The 19,520-nt window shown below is 39.1% G+C and overlaps 1 protein-coding gene across 3 annotated transcripts in view; it reads right to left on the bottom strand.

Moving 5' to 3' along the window:
• Nucleotides 1-19,520, bottom strand: part of LOC139265576 (non-POU domain-containing octamer-binding protein-like) — a 115,486-nt gene that overhangs the window by 44,406 nt on the left and 51,560 nt on the right. Inside the window, exons 11-12 of one of the 3 annotated variants that reach the window (XM_070882669.1) lie at nucleotides 5,485-5,568; nucleotides 2,579-3,852 (exon numbers count right to left, since the gene is read on the bottom strand). The exons of 1 other annotated variant lie outside the window; for it this stretch is intronic. In XM_070882669.1, coding sequence (XP_070738770.1) covers nucleotides 3,775-3,852; nucleotides 5,485-5,568 — 162 coding nt within the window. In that variant the 3' untranslated portion in view covers nucleotides 2,579-3,774. Of the gene's footprint in view, nucleotides 1-2,578; nucleotides 3,853-5,484; nucleotides 5,569-19,520 lie in introns of those variants that run through there. One more of the 3 variants, XM_070882671.1, reaches the window with a different exon arrangement.

Below are 19,520 nucleotides of genomic sequence, written 5' to 3'. Positions count from 1 at the left end.
GGGCCTGTAGACTACTCCCAACCAGTGACTTATTTCCCTTATCTCCACCCAAACTGATTCTACACCTTAATCTTCTGAGCCAATATCATTTCTCACTACTGCACTGATCTCATCCTTTATTAACAGAGATACCCCACCTCCTTTTCCTTTCTGCCTATCCTTCCGAAATGTCAAATAATCCTGAATATTCAGTTCCCGGCCTTGGTCACCTTGCAACCACATCTCTGTAATGGCCATCAGATCACACCCATTTATTTCTATTTGTGCCATCAACTCATCTTTTTGTTATGAATGCTGCGTGTATTCAGATAAAGAGCTTTTAATTTAGTCTTACCATTTTTCCCTATTGACTCCAATTTCTGGTGCACTCTTATCTTTATACACTCTGTCCCTTCCTGTCACACGGATTATTACTCCTATCGCTATCCTGCACTATATACTTCTCCTTTCGCTTTGACTTTTTAAAATTTCCCCTCACCTGAACATGCCGCCCAGCGCCCCTCCCCTCCATTTAGCTTAAAACCCTATCTACAGCCCTAATTATTGGATTCGCCAGGACACTGGTCCCAGCATGGTTCAAGTGAAGCCGATCCCTACAGAACAGCTCCCTTTCCCCAGAACTGGTGCTAGTGCCCCATGAATCGAAACCGTTTTCTCCCACACCAATCTTTGAGCCACTGATCTCTCTGATCTTATTTACACTATGTCAATTTGCTCTTGGCTCTGGTAGTAATTCAGAGATTACTACCTTTGTGGTTCTGCTTTTTAATTTGGCCCCTAGCTACTCATACTCCCTCAGCAGAGCTTCTTTCTTTGTTATTATCTATGTCGTTGGTACCTACATGGACCATGACAACAGAATCTTTCACCTCCCACTCCAAGTTCCTCTGCAGCCCTTAACCCTGGCAGGCAACACAGCCTTCAGGGCTAGTGCTCTCGGCTGCATAGAACAGTATTTATCCCCTTAACAATACTGTCGCCTACCACTTTTAAGTTTCTTTTTACTCCCCCAACTTGAATGGCCTCCTGTATCACAGTGCTGTGGTCAGTTTGCTCATCCTCCCTGCAGTCCCTGCTCTCGTCCACACAGGAAGCAAGAACCTCGTACCTGCTGAGGCTCTGCCAATGGATCCCCATTCCTGCCTCACTTGTAGTCACACCCTCCTGTCCCTGATCACGGACCAAATTTGAAGTATTTAACCTAAGGGGTGTGACTGCCTCCTGGAACACAGCGCCCAGGTAACTCTCGCCCCTCTCTAATGTATCGTAGCGTCTGAAGCTCAGACTCCAGCTCATCAACTCTGAGCCAAAGTTCCTTGAGCCGCTAACTGCAAATGTGGTCACCGTGGACACCAGCTCCCACATCCTATAGCTGCAACACATCGTCTGCCCTGCCAATTCTATTGTATTTTATTTAACTAATTAGGTTTTCAAATTTTGAAATATCAATTATCTATGTTTAATTTTTAATCATGACTCTTAATTTAAACCAATGCCCAAGTTTAGAAAAAAGAGAAATACTCACCAACCAATCACTTACCTGCTTTCCTGTGACGTCACACTTTTGATTTTTTTGATTTTTGATTTTCAATGTCAAGGTTCCACCAACACGGAGATAAATGAACAGAATCTGTTTAGGTGATTTTGGTTGAAGAATAAATATTGGTCAGGATATTGGGAGAGCTCCTTTGCTTTTCCTCGAATTGTGCCATGGGATCTTTAACCTGAGAGTAGACGTTGGTTTAACATCTCACCAAAAGAACCTCCGACGATGGAACACTCGCTTAATACCACACTGAAATGTCAGGCTAGATTTGGTGTTCAAGTCTTGGAGTGGGGCTTGAACCCATGACCTTCTAATCCAGAGCCAAGAGTGCTAACACTGAACCAAGGCCAACACCAACACAAAAGTTAGACATTTTGCAATAGCTTAATCTAGTAGTTTACAAATACTATACATGGCATTCAAATATTGCTAAATGCAAAAACATATCGACTGGGCCAAATGTTGGTGCAGCAGAGCATCTAATGGCATTTATTGTTAGACTTGCACGTATAGGCATTTAAATTTTTTTGCTTGGCAAGTTGCTGAAAATACGAGCCGATAGCAACGCAGCAAGGGAAACCGGGCATCTGAAACCCGTGAGAACAGAGCAAGCAACGGTGCATCTCCTTAACCAGATTGGAGGATTGTGAATTTAACAGCACAAGGACTGAAAAGGAAGTGCAAATTAAAGGTCAAATCAGGTAGAGAGAGAAATAATGAGGGAAAAGAAAGATTGGATTAAGAGGGAGAAAGACAAAGGAATAGATTAAAATTTTACTTTTCGTTTTAAATCTCCAACAATTAAAACCTGAAGGAATGAGATTCCATACCTATGTTCATTTTCAGTGCCAGAGAGGCCACATAGCAGTAATTAACACTGATCACATTATTAAAAGGGTACTTCGACTGGAATGGGCAAAAGTTAACTTTGTGGTGCCTTTAGTTCATATCTACCATGCAAAGACAGCAATTACACGCCAATGTATTTCAATGGTGAGCCAGTGAGATGCCATTTTCACGAAGCAAGCTGAACAACCTAATTTTTTTTCAACATGCTTTTATTTTGGTTAATCTTTATTTTGAATATTACAAATTTCAGTTTGAGGAAAAAAGTGGCAGATTGATTGGTCATCCGGGATTACTTGTTTTCTCGTCCCTTTCCTTGCTTAGATTTCCATGTTTCCTACCTATTCAATTCTGATTAGCTGCTTTTGCTTTCAGCCAATCAAGTATAACAAAAACAATGTGGCAGAAAAGTATGACAAATAAAATGCTGTTACAGAATTTTTGCATTTACAAATGTGTGCCATAACAAAACTTATCATTGCTCAATGAGTTGGACTACTTTTAAAAGGGTGTGTGGAGAGCATCGCACCTATGTGGAGATAGTCTTTGCCCATGTGAAGTAGCTGTCTGGCCAACTGATGGACTCTAAAGCCAGCATGTGAGGCCGAGAAGGGAAGGCTTCACAGCATTGCAGAGCACCCTGGAACATGTGGCAGCTCCACAGGACTACACACTTATCTAATTGGTACTATTTGGTCTAGTATTCCCACCTACCAGTGGCCTTGCATAAGTGTACCAAAGTCCTTACAGGTAGGTGAGCCTGCTGCCTCTCAACAGCAGATAAAGCAGGTTGTCCAGCCAGCTGCCTCAGATGCATCCACTCATGGTACAAAAACAGCAGGGGGTGGTTGCCCAGGCATCAGCACAGGGAATGCAGAATGCAGCTCCTTCTCATGATTTCATGCCTGACGACGACAGGGGCTCTTACAGACAAACTGCAGAATCTCGGGTAGCACTTAATAGGACCACCAGTTTAAACATGTAAAAAAGATCACAATGATATCAAGAAACATGGTAGCGATGAGGTATAAAATTTGGGAATGCTAATGAAAAAATAAATGTTTCAAAATCGATGCATCCAGGTTTGGCATCCCAATACTTTTGAAAATGGCTGGGATTAAATCTGTTGAAGGGGAGCTAGGCGTTTGGATGGAATTGCTGAAGATTCTGGACAGTAAATTCTCAAGGATAGGCAAGGAATATTGACAGGACTGTTAATGCAGTGGGGAAATGTGGTTCTCAGATTTCACAAATCAGCCGGGTCATCTCATTTTGCTGCTGTTGGTCATGTTCCTCATAACCCTGATGTCTTTGGTTGTGTTCTTCCATAACGAACCCTTTCCTATGCCATGTTGTTTATCATCACTTCTTGTCACCATACTTTACTGCAGAGCTGCAGATCTATCAAGGCACTTGGAAGTATGGTTCCACATTACATAATTCTGCGCTCCATTATAACCCTGGTGGCAGAATTGACCAAAGTTAAATCACTGAGCAATAAGGTTTTGCCAGTAACAGCAAAATACATAATTGTGACAGCTAAAGTACTTCCACCTTGAATATTGAGTCTTAGCAATTAGAAACACCGGTTCAACACAGGTATCCCTTAAATGAGTCATAAAGGAAGAAATCACGACCAAAAATGTGATGCATGATGCCACAACTTCATTATGGATTTATTTAATTATTTTTCTTAATTATTTTTCTAACAGTCAGAAGAAAGAAAATCCAACAACCATAATAATTGACAATGATGCAGAACAGATCCCCACTGTAGTATTGGTGCATTGAGGAATCAAAAGATCGGCACTGATTTTTAAACAATACATGCCAAGCTTAGAGGGAAAAAAATCAATATATTGTTGAGCAATTTCAATGGATCACCTTTTAGTTGAGTGTTCCTGACTGGTCATTCAGGATTGGTTGTTCTCATGAGACCTTAATTGTTACCCACTTTACTTCAGATTCATCCATTCCATACAACTTCAACTGATGTACTGTCTTACTTTGAGCCAATCAAGGAAGGGTGGCAGAAAAGCATGACAGAAATTGCAGATTTTCTATCACTAAATATTCCTCAGTGCGTCGGAGAATAATGCAATATAATATGCAATATATTATCGGGGCTGGTGCTTTAGGCTGATTACTTGGGCTTTCGGAGCAGAGGTAATGGGATGCAAGAGCACTGGGCAATTACAAAGATCTGAAATGCAAGAGAGATTGTAATCTGTGGGAGAACTAGAAGGAATGGTCACTTTGGGGACACTGAGAAGATGATACATGGTTCTGGCATGGGGGAAGGCAATGTTCCCTTAATTTATTTTTGGTGTGCACGGTACCTTTAAGGAGCTACGCAGTGCATTCACAGCTTCACACATGTGCGAAATTTACCATTGCTGCACGTGACCGGGAGAGCTGCACAGCTTAGAGGAAACATTGAGGGTGTCAAAATATAAGCATGGGCCGGGGTGGGGGGGTGGCGGGAAGTGATGTCGTTCTGGGAAGTAACAGTGGGGCTCCAGTGTTAGCACATTATATAGTTCATACTATACACAAACCAGGTTAAGTTTCAGACCATAAGGAGCACTGAGTTTGCCTATGAACCAACCTATGAATTGCAAGTTAAAAAGCCCCAAATCCTAGCAATTAACAGCCCTTGAATATTATCAACAATATTTTCATGGAACAGCAGACAGAATTGTAGAATGTGATCCTTAAAATACTGGTTAAAAATCCAAAGTCCCATGCAATAAAAATAGAATTTAGCATTCAGTTATTGTAAGCCAGTTTGTTCCTAAAGGGGCTGAACTGCCTTATCCTAATGAACATAAGCAATTCTCTTTGAAGGAAATAAAATGCCCAGAATAGTATAAAATCTTATATCTATTAAATTTGTGCCCATAAGATGGTTGGATGTATGTTTTGGCAAAACCTATCCAATATGGATTCTACCTGCTTCTCGTAGATATTGTCTTGCAGTTACATAAATAAATGTAAATTGGAATTAGTTTATCGTGAGCTAGGCATCACAAAACCTGTAACTAGACACTGAAATGTTAAACCAGGTAGGATTCCAGATAATGCAAGTTTACCTTCCCAATTGCATTCCTTGGGTCTTCATGATAATGTTTTCCAATTCCATCGTCACCAACATCCACATGTGCTATCAGGAGACACTGGATAACAATTAGGAGCAAGACATTGGGCAATTTTCCTCTCAGGGTAGAATCCAATTGTGACACCCCTACTGACAACGAACTCAGTACAAATCAGGTATCAAATCTGGGATCTTCTTGCTGAGTGCCTCTGCTATTCATTAGATATATGTACTATGCAACCAGAGGAGCCTAACTAAATCAATTCATCTTAAAAACAATTATATTCATTTTACATGTGCTCCTTAAATTTAAGTTCACTAAACCATATAGACCAGGCGGTCCTAGACTCTATTTTGGTAAGTGTGGACAACTCGGCTATTAAAATTGCTCTCAGCAGCCCTGGGCTAAAGAAGGGAAGGAAATCAAGCAACGTTCCCAATCCCAATTGCTATCCCATGGGCCCACTGAAAGTGGGTCAGAATAAAGGCTCAGCTATCAAATACCTTGCCAACACTCACTGTCCAGGCTCAGATGAGAAATGGCCAATTGGGCAAGATACTTGAAGGTTCCTGGTCCCTGAAGGACTTCACTATAACGTTCATAAGTTCAGGAGAAAAAAGGAAAACTAGTAAGAAAAACATGGCAGTTGCTATTTCAGCCAATCCACTTTCTTAGCTGGAGCATTGCGAACAGCAACATTTTGGGGAAGACTATAAATACACCAAATTAGAAAAAGAACTTCAAACTACTGAATTCCTTACCCTATACTTAAAAGTGTAGCAATTGATTCAAGCAATATCCCTTACTTCCATTATGTAGCACAATTAATAGCCATCATTTTCATACTAAGATTTCTTGTAAGAGAAAATATTTTATTAAACAAATGTCTGAATTGGGTTCAATACTAACTCAAGTGATTAACGGAGTTAATTTACAAATAGTGGACCTTCTCTAAAACAAGTTACGGGCACCTCCTTAGAAATATTTAGTAGAAGATAATTTAAATGTTTTTCTTTCATTAAAGGATATGGGAAAAGAACTTGGAAATAGGATGAAAGTAGATCATGGAGGGCAAATGGGCCAAAAGGCTTCATTCCAATCTGAAATCTCTATCATTCTTAAAGATTTGTTATATTGCTAGATAATAGGCAGTGAATTGTTTTACAACAAAAATAATCCTGATTTCATCATAAACAATTTTGCATCAATGTATAATTGTATCAATCCCTTTACATATGAACAAAATAAATTTGCCAATTGGTGATTCAGTGTTCATATGAATGACAATTACTTTTAGGAATGGCAGTGTAAAATGTAAAACCTAACCTTCAGTACTGTTCTGAAAAAAATCAATACAATTTCACCAGTCATAATTCTACATTCATTAATGGATTAATGGGATTAGATCAATAGTGCTTGACTCTTCAATGATCTTCAGACACAAATGGATTTTCTTGCTAATTGTGTTGTGAATCTTGTTCAGGTCCATACTTGTTTGGTGCATTTTATGAGCATATTGTATGTAACATTATAAATTGTAAAATTAAGTGCAATAGTTAAGTTGGTCATAGAATCTGACTTCAAAAGAATTAACATGTTAAAAGCAGTACTTTGCTTCCATTCAGCAGTTTTAGCTAAGGGTATTGAGGAAATAAGCATTGATAGAATTTTAACAACTGCTGTATTTTTGGGACTATTTCAGATTGGCAATGGGTTGCCCAAAAATACAATCTGTCTTTCTTATTCATATGTTGCTGTCGTTTGTAAAACTTGGTCTGTTTTTGTTATCTGCTATCCCAAAGTGTTTGGAGTTACATTGGACAAAAGTATAGTTAGTCCAGTAAACAAATCAACTGATTATCTTCTGTGCATTCACCACTGTTGAGGGCAGATGACCTAAAAATGTGGTGTTTCTGGATTTTAGGGGTTAAGATCTACCCACTGGAACCAATAAAACCACCAGAGAAAGATTGTTTCAAAAACCTTAAAACTGTAACAGTAACCACTTGTCCTAATTGCTCATTAAATGTGTGTGTGTGTGTGTGTGTGGGGGGTGTGAAGAGAACAAATATATTATCGAGTTCAAGCAGAGATAAAACAAATGCAACTAAAGGGCAGCAACAATCATGCTCAGTAAGTTATGCTAGAGTGGTATGACAAGTGTTCACAGCCACAATGCCTCATAGCAAGAAATGCAGTCAAGAGGATATCACAAGTGGAGGACAGATGGGTAATAAAAAGCTATTTCTCTTATATGATTTTAAGAAACGTAAATCTGTAATAAAAATACCAACTGCATCTTGGATAGCCATTAAATTTCTTTTATGTGGCAAGGTTAGGCTAGGTGGCTAGTACACATGACTGGCTGCAGGACATAAGCCCATATCAACTTATTCATAGTGCTATATTATTTTGGGAGCCGTTTCACATCACCAGTGGGTTGCCCAAAATACAATGCACTGTTTAATGTTAGAAAATACCATGTGGAGGATACTATGAATTTGTCTCAGTGACACCTAGCAGGTGTTGAAAACCATTCCAGCTGAGAAGATACGATCACAGAGATAATTAGCTCATTATTTACTGTGATGCAAGTCTGGTCTGATTCTGTTTGCTAAAAAAAGTAATCTTCAAGGAGACTGCCACTGTCAATGACTTTCTCAGTCTTCTATCTGCTGAGCCTTTATGTTGAGGGGGCAATAAATCACGGATGGCAAATATGCATTTCTCAATACTGAAGAATTTGGAGAGAGCAGCTGCAAGAATGACCAATTCTGCCTTTCTAAAAAGAATTAACTCAGTTTATATACCATATGATAGTAATATCTTGCCCATCTTCCTGCTTCTGTAAATTGGTAAAGAATAAAGGTATAGGTTTCAGTTTCAGTTCATGTGAGATTCTGTCTTCCAATAGAAACCATCATGGAAACATTTGTATGTGAAGGCTTGAGAAAACGGCCAAACTTTATAAAGCTACTTCCACAGGGGAGAAAGAGGAGGAGAAACTGGATGTAGGTAAGCCTTTCATCTCTCTGACCAACTTCAAATTTAGCTCAGAATGATGAGATCAAAGTCTCCGCTGTCTATTGGCAGTAAGAATTAAGATTTTAAGCAGTCTCATCTATTTCTTAGTGGACCTGGGCCCACAACTAAAATTGTCTTAATCTAGCAATCTCACTCAAATGCCAGGGGCCGTCTTATCACAATAGAAGTGCACACTTCTGCGACTGAAGCAGATTAGAAACTTGACTATATATAGCCAACTTCAAATACCTGACCTGGGAATGTTTAATGTTGACATGGGTGCCTAAAATACAAAGTGCTCCATTCCCCAACAATACCACTCACCTTAATGAGCACAACGTTCAAAAATAAATGTGCATCATACCCCAGTATCAGAAATCCTAATTTTGCACACCTAAATTCATCAAGCTATCAATATCAGCACTCACAGAACATGTTAGCTGCATGATTTCTTGATCAGGCATACCTGTGTTGCAAAGATTGATCAAAGAGGACAAAATAACATTTATTTAAAATATATATTTTTTTAGTGCCAAAAAGTGCTATGTAAAATTTAGTACAAGTAGGCATGTTTGAATGCGCATTAAGTTTTACGATATATTTGAAAAGTATAATTCCATAAAAGAATGGAAAGAATAACCTTTTTGTTGGCCATTCATTCAAACTGAACATCACCTGGCATTAAAAAATATATTTTCTTGCTCTTAGTGAAAAGATCCTATTTGTAAATCATGGTTCTCTATTGCCCATCTGGTGTTAATTTAAATGTCGGAGGCCCTGCAATCCATTTCTGAGGAATGAGTCAGAACTTTTTGCTTTTTGAAAATAATAAAATACATCACAATCCAGTGGACTGTCATTTCACTGCAGATAGTCACCGCTTCTGATGATTATTTGACTGGGCTGTACCTTGACTCAACTTTCCTGCAGATTGGCATCCTGTAAACAGGCAACTAGGAGACATCAGCATGGTGCCATGAGCCTGCCCCATCATCACTTTTAATATAAGTTGCTCTTGTATTTAAAAAAAATAATGAAACATAATGAATTGAACAGCTTCTGTTGCCAGTCCAGTGAGTTCAAGTTCTCAGTACAAGACATCCACTGGCCCACTTCACTTGGATGAAATATATGGTTGGGGCAGACAAATATAAATTTCATTAATTTGTCATACAAAAGATAAATATTGCAATATTTCTCGTGGAATATTTTTTGAGGAGGGAGGTAGAGTTGATGATGTGGAACATATCTTGTATATGTATCTTCACAGCTATGAAACATTTTCCCTGAATATAAACAGATACCAGAGTGCAGTGTTGGCTTGCTCTTTACTCCCCTTGGTTCTTGCACCTGCCACCTGGTTTCCCACTCTAAGAAGCCTGGAATAACAAAAAATGTTAAATTGCAACAAAAAAAAAAAATCCAGTTTCATGGAAAGTGGATTTTTGTTCACTGTGTTGAGTTAGAGTATTTTGATATAATAGTTTTCCTATCAGTTTTATTATCTACCCACAAATCGGTCACAATTCACTACTAAATTGTAAAACTTAATCAGGGAGGCTGATCAATTGGAAATATAAAAATCTCACGCTGTGCAGTATGGTTTTTCTGAGATTTAGGCTGAGGCACATTCTTGGATATAATGAAAAGAATTGAGTCAGCCAAAGCATGGTCATTAGATAGAGAGAAACAGGTTATAGATTCTTGCGTATATTTACGATTATAAATGACTCGCTCCAATTTTAGTACAGAGTAGTGGAAGATGTGTCATTACATTATAAAAAGGGACACAAGAATTAAACAGCTTATTGTCTTAGCTCCTACAAACTACATGTAAATGTTGGTGTCTAAGATTAACCCTTTATAAAATAATTATAATAAAGTATTAAAAGTAATTAATACCTCAAGTGAATGGCATCAGTAACCAGCAAGCATAACTCCCATTAAAGACGTGAGTATCCTTAATACATTGGTGATTAAAAATATATATATTATGGCATTACTTACAGCAAGTCAGAGGAAATGTTAATACGTGTGTTATACAGCTCTGAACTGGATACAGACGTCTGCTGGAACATAGTAGTGCGTACTCAGTGATGGCTAATGCACATTAATGTAACAATGAAAGTGAAATGTTCCTGAAACCAACTTGTCTTTGAGAGAAACTTTGGGATTGAGGAGTTTAGTGTTTTCTGCAGCCATTCTTGGCAACCATAATCACCAGCTTTTACATATCCAGGGGCCTTCTCTAATGATTGAAAACTAGCTTGAACTACCCACAAAATAAACTAATAGAAACAAGTCATCAGGTGAAGAGATTGAAGAGGCAGCTGTTGACTGATAGTTAAAAGTGATAGCTGGTATTAAAAACTTACTGTGGGTTTCAACAACTTGCATTTATATAGTGGCTTTAACATAGAAAAACGCCAAGTTGTTTCACAGGAGGTGTAATTCAGCCAAAAAAAGGAACATCAAAGAATGAGATATTAGGAGAGACTTGGTTAAAGAGGTGGGTTTTAGGGAGGGTCTTAAAGTAGGAGACAACAGTGGAAAGCTGGAAGGACTCGAGAGAATTCCACAGCACAACGTCTAGACAGCTAAAAGTACATCCACCAACAGTGGATCAAAGGAAGGAGGAAATTCACAAGAGCCAGACTCAGAGGATCTTTGTGATGGTGAGGTTACACCTTGGTTGTTCAGCTCGGGGTCAAATAGGGCAAAACAATGTTGGGAACAGTCTGTTTCAATTGAAACAAAGTTAGTATAGGTATGCAGGTACAGCAAGTAATCAGGAAGGCAAATGGAATGTTGGTCTTTATTGCAAGGGGGACTGTAAGAGAAATTTGGCATTAGGGGTACCAGCGGGACAAGGGTTAAAGTGCTGGTTCCTGCACCGACCCATAAGGAAGTAAAAGGCCTCTCTTCGGCCTTGTACCAAGGCTCCAGAAGTTATCAATTCAATAATATTCCGACAGGATACGATGTGACAACCTAAGCAGACATTGATAAGACCTTGCAAAGAGGTTCGAGGCGGACTCACAGGCACCAAGAAGAATCAACAAATTCTGACCTAATGAAGTCATTCTAGTCACGGCCTAAGGTGGTCACGAGGGTCTTGACCTTTGAATCCAAAGTAGCACCAATAAGATAGTCCAATTAGAGAAGTAGCACTGATAAGGTAGTCCAATTAGAGATCTAGGACTGATAAGGTAGTCCAATTAGAGATCTAGGGAGGTCTTATCAGGGAACAGAGGGGTTTTTGAAATGTATAAAGTTGTATGATTATGCTGTTCGGGGAGCATCTCCACTCACAGGAGGCTGTGATGAGAGTTGTTCCCGGACGTTCGTAATAAAAGATCGTTATACCTTGCCATTCGTCTCCGTCTGCTAACTCCGGGGGCTGTTACACGGGTTGGGGCGAGCGTCGACCCTCTATATCAGGGGGCCCGCTTGTGGGAGGAGAAGCCTTCCCATTTTCCCCTTACAGGGATGGAGTACAAAAGCAGACACCTCCTGCTACAACTGTACAGGGTATTTATTGGTGAGGCCATACCTAGAGTACTGCGTACAGTTTTGGTCTCCGTATTTAAGGATATACTTGCATTGGAGGCTGTTCAGAGAAGGTTCACTAGGTTGATTCCGGTGATGAGGGGATTGACTTATGAAGATAGGTTGAGCCTATACACATCAGAAGAACGAGGGGTGATCTTATCAAAACAAGATAATGAGGGGGCTCGACAAGGTGGATGCAGAAAGGATATTTCCACTCATAGGGGAAATGAAAACTAGGGACATAGTCTCAGAATAAGGGGCCGCCCATTTAATAAAGGATTATGGGGAGCAGGCAGGCAAGTGGAGCTGAGACCATGATCAGATCAGCCATGATCTCATTAAATGGCAGAGCAGCTCAAGGGACCAGGTGGCCTACTCCTGTTCTTTTTTCTTATGTTATGTCAGGGTGTTGGATTCCCAAGTGAACGGATATTTCGGCAGGCCGTACGGAGAGGAATGGCGATTGTTGATCTGTTGGCAGAGCCCGAGAATGCAATGAGCAGGAGAAAGGAGGATTTATTTTGACTGCTGTCCTGGGTGGGAAAATAGTGTGCAAGATAAAAGCCATCACAAAACACAGCTTCAGTAAGAACAGCATACAGAAGCCCAAGAGGATGCACTTGAGCAACTCACAAAAGACATGGAACCAAGACTGCAGACAGTAAAAGGCAATCAAGCTATGCGTGCATGGAGGCCAACAACCTTATCCAGAAAAAAAATGGAAGCTGTAGCAAAAGAATGAACTTCCATTTATATAGTACCATTCAAGAATTCAGTTTGACAAACCACTTTAGTCACTGAAATATACTTGTAACATAGGGAAACACACTAGCCAATTTTCAAACAAGCTCCGACAAACAGCGCTGAAATTAAACAGTGGTGTTGTTTGAGGGATAAATATTAGCTACATCACTTGCTCTTCTTCAAATAATCTTTTACACTCATCAGAGAGCAAATGGGACCTCAGTTTAATGCAACTTGCAGAAGAAAATGGAAGCCAACCGAAGGCTGATGTTCGAGAAAGTGAATGCCTGTGAGAAGTTAAAAAGGTTACATTGCAAGGAGTTGAAACACTGAAGTTTATGAATTAATTGATACGTTTAGTGCAATTTAAAAAAATGTTTTCAATGTTGGTTATAAGTTTTTATTTGTATTGAAAAATAATGGATCTGGTAAGAATCCAACATATCCACAAAATCTTTTTTTGAGACAGTGGTGTTTTTCCCCCCATTAGTTGGCAGGAAATGAGCTAATCAAAATATTCTGTGCTCGATTTCATACAAAAATGTTGCCACATCCTGTGGAGGTACACAGAGACACATACCCCCATGATATTGGAGGATATATATACATATTTTTTAATATAATAGCAGCATTATGAAGCACTTGCAACATATTATGTAATAATAGGACAGCATTGTTTCGGTTGTAGTTTTCATTTGTTCTTCACTTGGAAAAGTGTGAAGTAGAGGAAGGATTTGCAGGCTGATGAAATCTCACAGGCCACACAACTTGTATGCTCCATCCATGGCCGTAACATCTTTATATCAGCCAACAGTTATGGCAGGAAGGTTTTATTGGCTCCCACAATCCTGCTGAATATGAACCAAGAAGTCAGAGCCGGAAGCTCCTGGTCCCACTTGCTAGGACTGTCTGGAGCTGGGTTCGAACCCTGTACTTTCTGACTTATGGTGGAAATGCTACCATGAAGCCAAAGCTTTGCTCGCATTGCCCATGGTAAAATTGATCATACACTGACATGCAGTCTGGGTGTATTAATAATATTGCTGACCAACACTGTTTATTAATGGGTTCCATTTTTTAGCTATATTATATATTATGATCAATCTTTTAATTATACACAGTATTAGTAGGATACAGTTTTATTCATATTCATTGTAGCAAGAGTGCTTACACTAATTGTTATTACTAGAGGATGGTCAAAGCCTGGTTGTTACTGAAAATAAACACAAGGGTTTGTACATGAGAGTTTAGTCACACGAGTTCCAAACAATGTATATTAGAGTAACAGCCCAGAATGTCCCAAAAATAAATGTGGCATTTTTTGAGTCCATTTTACAATAAATTTCTTGCCACGGTGGGGATTTAAGAAATAAAGATGTATTCAACTTATTGCAGCAAAGATGAAGCTTTTTCAAAAATGAATACTTTTAGGCATAAAAATGGTAGCTTTACAGTTATTACAGGCTGCAAATAGGTGGAACCTAGGAACCTAGTGGTACTCTAGCCCTCAGGCCACAAAAACAGTACAAGCTGATGTAGAAGAGTTTACATTGATCATAAAAATAAAATAGGTTTATGGCCAAGTTTAATTGTGCTGAAAACTATTTACTGTAATATCCATTGTAAGATTTTTTTTATATATACCTAGATTGTGGCTGAAAAAATGTGTTCATAAAGGAAGTTGAAGGAAAATTGAGTGCCTGACCTGTTTTGTATTACTTGCTGGAATGATCGGTTTTGTTGGGCAGTATTCATGGAACCTTATCCCAGAAAGAACCAGGAGAGCAAGGTAGAAAATCAGAAGGAAAAAAAAACAAACAAGGAATAAGGAAGTAGAAGGAAATGCAAAATAATTGATTAAAAAGGTTTCAGCTTAAAAAAGCCCCAAGACTCGCATTTATATAGTGCCTTTCACGACCTGAGGATGTCCCAAAGCGCTTCATAAGCAATGGTTACACATCAAAAGTAGTTCAATGTAATAATGTAGGAAACAGAGCAGCCAATTTGCACACACAGTGAGATCTCAATCATCAACGTGATAACTAAATAATCTGTTTTAGTGGTGTTGAATGAGATAAATATTAGCCAGGACACTGGAGAAAACTCCCCTGCTCTTCTTCAAAATAGTGCCATGGGATCTTTTATGTCCACTCAAGAGGGCAGATATCGGTTTATCCTCTCATCCAAAAGACAATATGACAGTGCAGCACTGGAGTGTCAGCCTAGAATTGATGGTCAAGTTTCTGAAGTGGGACTCGAACCCACAACATTGTGACTCTGAGGCAAGAGTGCCACTGAACCACAGTTGACATCCAAGGGCTGTCAAAAAGGGAAAAAATACAAGTATATACCAAATGATAAAATGGAATGAAATGCAAAAAAAGGGAAATTATAAAAAGTATAAAAGTACCACAGCACAACCAAGAACAAAGCCTTTCTGCTTGACATGCTTTCTCAAACAGAAGGCCTTTTGAAATGTGCACTAAAATGTTAGAACAATCGGTTTTCCTTCACTGCAGAGTTGCATATAATCCCACACAAATTAACAAATATCGCTTTGGCTATACCTCTTTGTAGCTTACTTGCAACGGGTATCGAAAAACAAGAGAACTCCCTTCCTTTCCAGTAGCAAAGTGTCGCTTCTGCAATGTGCTCAACAGTCAAAACTGGCAAAAAAAATACACGGTGGAATGGAATCTCTGACGAAAATGTCAAGACAAAAACCAAGGTTTATGAACATCAAGTAAAAATATAAAATGTTTCTTATTTGAATCCTGTTTACTACCTTAAAATAGCTTTGCAATACTTCCAAATTAAGCACAAATTACTTTTACTAAACATGTGTGGGGAGAAATTCCAGATGTTAAATGTGATTGAATTTCTTTTACTATGTGAACTCTTCCAACTGATGCAGTCACAAACTGAAAAAGCATACCAAATCTAAAATCTCACAACATTATGAGAATATCCAATTATGGTGCAGGATTTTTTTTATTTTTAATCTACATATCCAATGCCATCCAGAACCTCCTTTAAGAACCTGAGTAGCAACATCAAATTGACAAGAATACTGAAGACCAGGAACATTTAAATATTAATTCAGAGTTTGAAGTTAACCACTAGGAATTTGAGGTACTTTAAAAAGAGCTCTACAACTTATTTTACTTGGAACCATTCCAGGCAATTTAGAAGTGAAGGTGGAAACCAGGGGAAAAGGCAGCAGGATATAGCATTAGAAAGGAGAAACAAAGTGCACAAAGGATTGGGAGAGACAGATAATACTAGAGTAAGAAATAGTGAGGTATTAGGCAGGGTCAGACTAATAGAATACAAGGTCTAAGATGGGTTTACAGTGCATGTGTATAAACGCACAAAAGCATGGTAAATAAGGTTGGTGAGCTTCATACGCAAATAACCACATGGAAATATGTCATGGCAATAACAGAGACCTGGCTCAAAAAAGGGCAGGACTGGGTTTTAAATATTCCTGGATATAAGGCATGCAAGAAAGATAGGGAAGGAAAGGAGATGGGGTGGTAGAATTGGTTAAGGAGAATGTTACAGTGCTGGAGAGAGAGAGGACATCCTGTAGGGATACAGGCCATATCTTCCAATTCTCCTTGGATACGGGGGCTGGTGCCAGGGGACGGAGAATTGCAAATGGTCAAAAAAAAAAAGGTGCAAAGATAAATCCAGCAACTACAGGCTAGTCAGTTTAACCTCAGTAGTGGGGAAGCTTTTATAAACTATAATCAAGGACAAAGTTAACAGTTACTTGGACAAGTGCAGATTAATTAAGGAAAACCAGCACAGATTTGCTGAAGGCAAATCGTTTTTAACTAACTTGATTGAGTTTTTTTGATGAGATAATAGAGGGTGTTGATGAGGCCAATGCAGTTGCAGTGGTGTACATGGACTTCCAAAAGATGCTTGATAAAGTGCTACACAATAGGCTTGCCAGCAAAGTTGAATCCCATGGAATAAAAGGGACAGTGGCAGAATGGATACGAAACAGAGAGTAGTGGTGAATGGTTAATTTTCGAACTAGAGGAAGGTATACAGTGGCATTCCCCAGGATCATTGCTTTTCTTGATCTATATTAATGACTTGGACTTGGGTGTACAGGGCACAATTTCAAAACTTGCAGATGACACAAAACTTGGAAGAATAGTGAACAATGAGGATAGATTTCAAGATGACAAGAATGGGCAGACACGTGGCAGATGGAATTTAACCCAGAAAAGTGCGGAGTGATAAACTTTGGTAGGAAGACGAGGAGAGGCAATATAAACTAAAGGGTACAATCCTAAAGGGGGTGCAGGAAGAGAGACCTGGGGGTATTTCTGCACAAATCATTGAAGGTGGCAGGGAAGGTTGAGAACGCGGTTAAAACAAAAAGCATACAGGATACTGAGCTTCAAAAACAGAGGCAGAGTACAAAAAGCAAGGAAGTTATGATGAACATTAATAAAACACTGGTTTGGCCTCAACTGGAGCATTGTCCCCCATTCTGGGCAACGCACTTTAGGAAGGATGTGAAGGCCTTAGAGAGGGTGCAGAAAAGATTTAGGAGAATGATGCCAGGGATGAGGGACTTCAGTTACATGGATAGACTAGAGAAGCTGGGGTTTCTCTCCTTAGAGCAGAGAAGGTTGAGAGGAGAATTGTTGGGTGTTCAAAATCATGAGGGGTCTAGACAGAATAGAGAGAGAGAAACTGTTCCCATTGGCGGAAGGGTTGAGAACCAGACGACAGATTTAAGGTGATTGGCAAAAAGAACCAACTGCGACATGAGGAAATTTTTTTTTTTTTTTTAAACACAACGAGTCGTTAGGATTTGGAATTCACTGCCTGAAAGGATGGTGGAGACAGACTCAATTGTGGCTTTCAAAAGGGAATTGGATAAGTACCTGAAGGAAAAATATTTGAAGGGCTACAGGGAAAGAGCGGGCGGGGTAGTGGGACTAGCTGAAATTCTTGAGCGCGCTGGCTCAGGCTCAAATGGTCCCCTTCTGCGCTGTAACCATTCTATGATTCGCTTTTCTTTGCAGCCCCTGTGCACTTATAACTTCTTATTGTATTTAAATGCATTTGCACATTATGTCAATTTGGCCACAGTTCAGCACATATTGTACATTCCAATAAAGCAACATTATTTTTACCTGTGTGCACAGCCTTGAGGCTGAAGCACAGAATTCTGGTCTTCAAAACTGATTTATTGCAGTCAAATGGCAGAAACCTTGATATGAACACAGTAAACTAAAGCTTTTCTCGTTCCACCCCCAATACAGTTGAATCTCCAAAATTCAGCATATGGAAACTATCAATTAATTGTGTTGTCTGCATCCTCCAATTTTAGTCTTTTAGGTATGGTACATTAGAGACAGGAGAGAAGTACATTACAAATAAATGAAACATTGTTCAGGTAAATACAAACAAGACCTATAATATACAACTTTAACATTTCCCACAATGTTTTCTCCATCCCCCAACCCACCCCATCCAAAAATTTGGTAAGCAACTTAACTGGAGATAATGGAAGTTCCACTGTATTTAGAATTAAAGCTAATAGAAGCCAAGGTTTATTTCAGAGATTCTTTCAATTGTATTTGAGTTTGAAATCATTCACCAATTTCTTATTATAAATTTAACTTGCATCTACCCCAGTTCTCTTCAGCCAAGCAAAAGCCTTCTGGTAAAAACACATTTTTCTATATATTACACACAAAAAATATATGTATAGCAGCAACACTTGCATAGATAAGCAGAATTAAGTTTATACCAATAGCGTATCATCCAAGGTCATAAATGCTCCACGAGCATTGTGGTGAACATCACTTTGGGATCTAAAATATGAATCAGAAAGAGTGAAGAAATTGCTCCTCCCCAAAAACACAAATTAGCCAGTTATTTCAGTAAGTAAAAAATTAATTGATTTGCAGGGGAGACTGCTTAAACTGCAAAAAAAAAACAAGTAAAAGGCTGAGTGAGTTTGCACTAAGAAAAGGCGAGAAGGGAATTTAGCCTGACTACAAGTTCAGCAGCAAGACAAAATTAGTCAGTCTGCCAAGATCAGCTTGGTAAGTGAAATTAATTCTAGCTAATTTGTGAGTAACACTGTAGTTGGGAGTATAAAGTGGCGGCATCAGGAACTACATTAGTTTTGTGGAATAACCCACATGCACAATGTGGGTTCTTCTACATATTTCGATATTCAAGAGGAATATATACATATGAAATGTCAAGACAGTTGTTGGTCCAGCAGAGGAACACTGACTGAGCTCAAGGATCTACTGGCTGTGCTCACATGAGGAAAACACATTCCAGAAGGTGGTTACCCAGATTGAAAGCAATTGTGAAGCATAGGAGGAGGAATCGGGTGCTCATCTGCAGGGGAAACCAGAATAAAGACTGTAGGCCTGATTTGCCTCATAGGTATATAGTTCAACACCTATGATTGCAGCCATATTGTGACCAGAGCACAGTCACTTTGGAAAGTGACCAAAACCACTATCATTGCACCATGGAGCAAGCAATTACCCATGGGAATATAGAACACCGAGAACAAAAACACTCGTAACGTGGATTCCATAATTAGGGGGCATCGGTCTGATTTGCATCCACAATAATTCCCAATGAGTAAAGGATGTAACTGAATGAATAGAAAAATGTTTAGAAAAGGAGGGAATACTAGCAACTGTCATGGGTCA

Source organism: Pristiophorus japonicus, chromosome 6 (assembly GCF_044704955.1).
Source record: "Pristiophorus japonicus isolate sPriJap1 chromosome 6, sPriJap1.hap1, whole genome shotgun sequence".
In the NCBI taxonomy this organism is placed as follows: domain Eukaryota; kingdom Metazoa; phylum Chordata; class Chondrichthyes; family Pristiophoridae; genus Pristiophorus; species Pristiophorus japonicus.
Note: the sequence above shows the minus strand (reverse complement) of the source record. Positions and strands in the feature narration are given on the sequence as shown.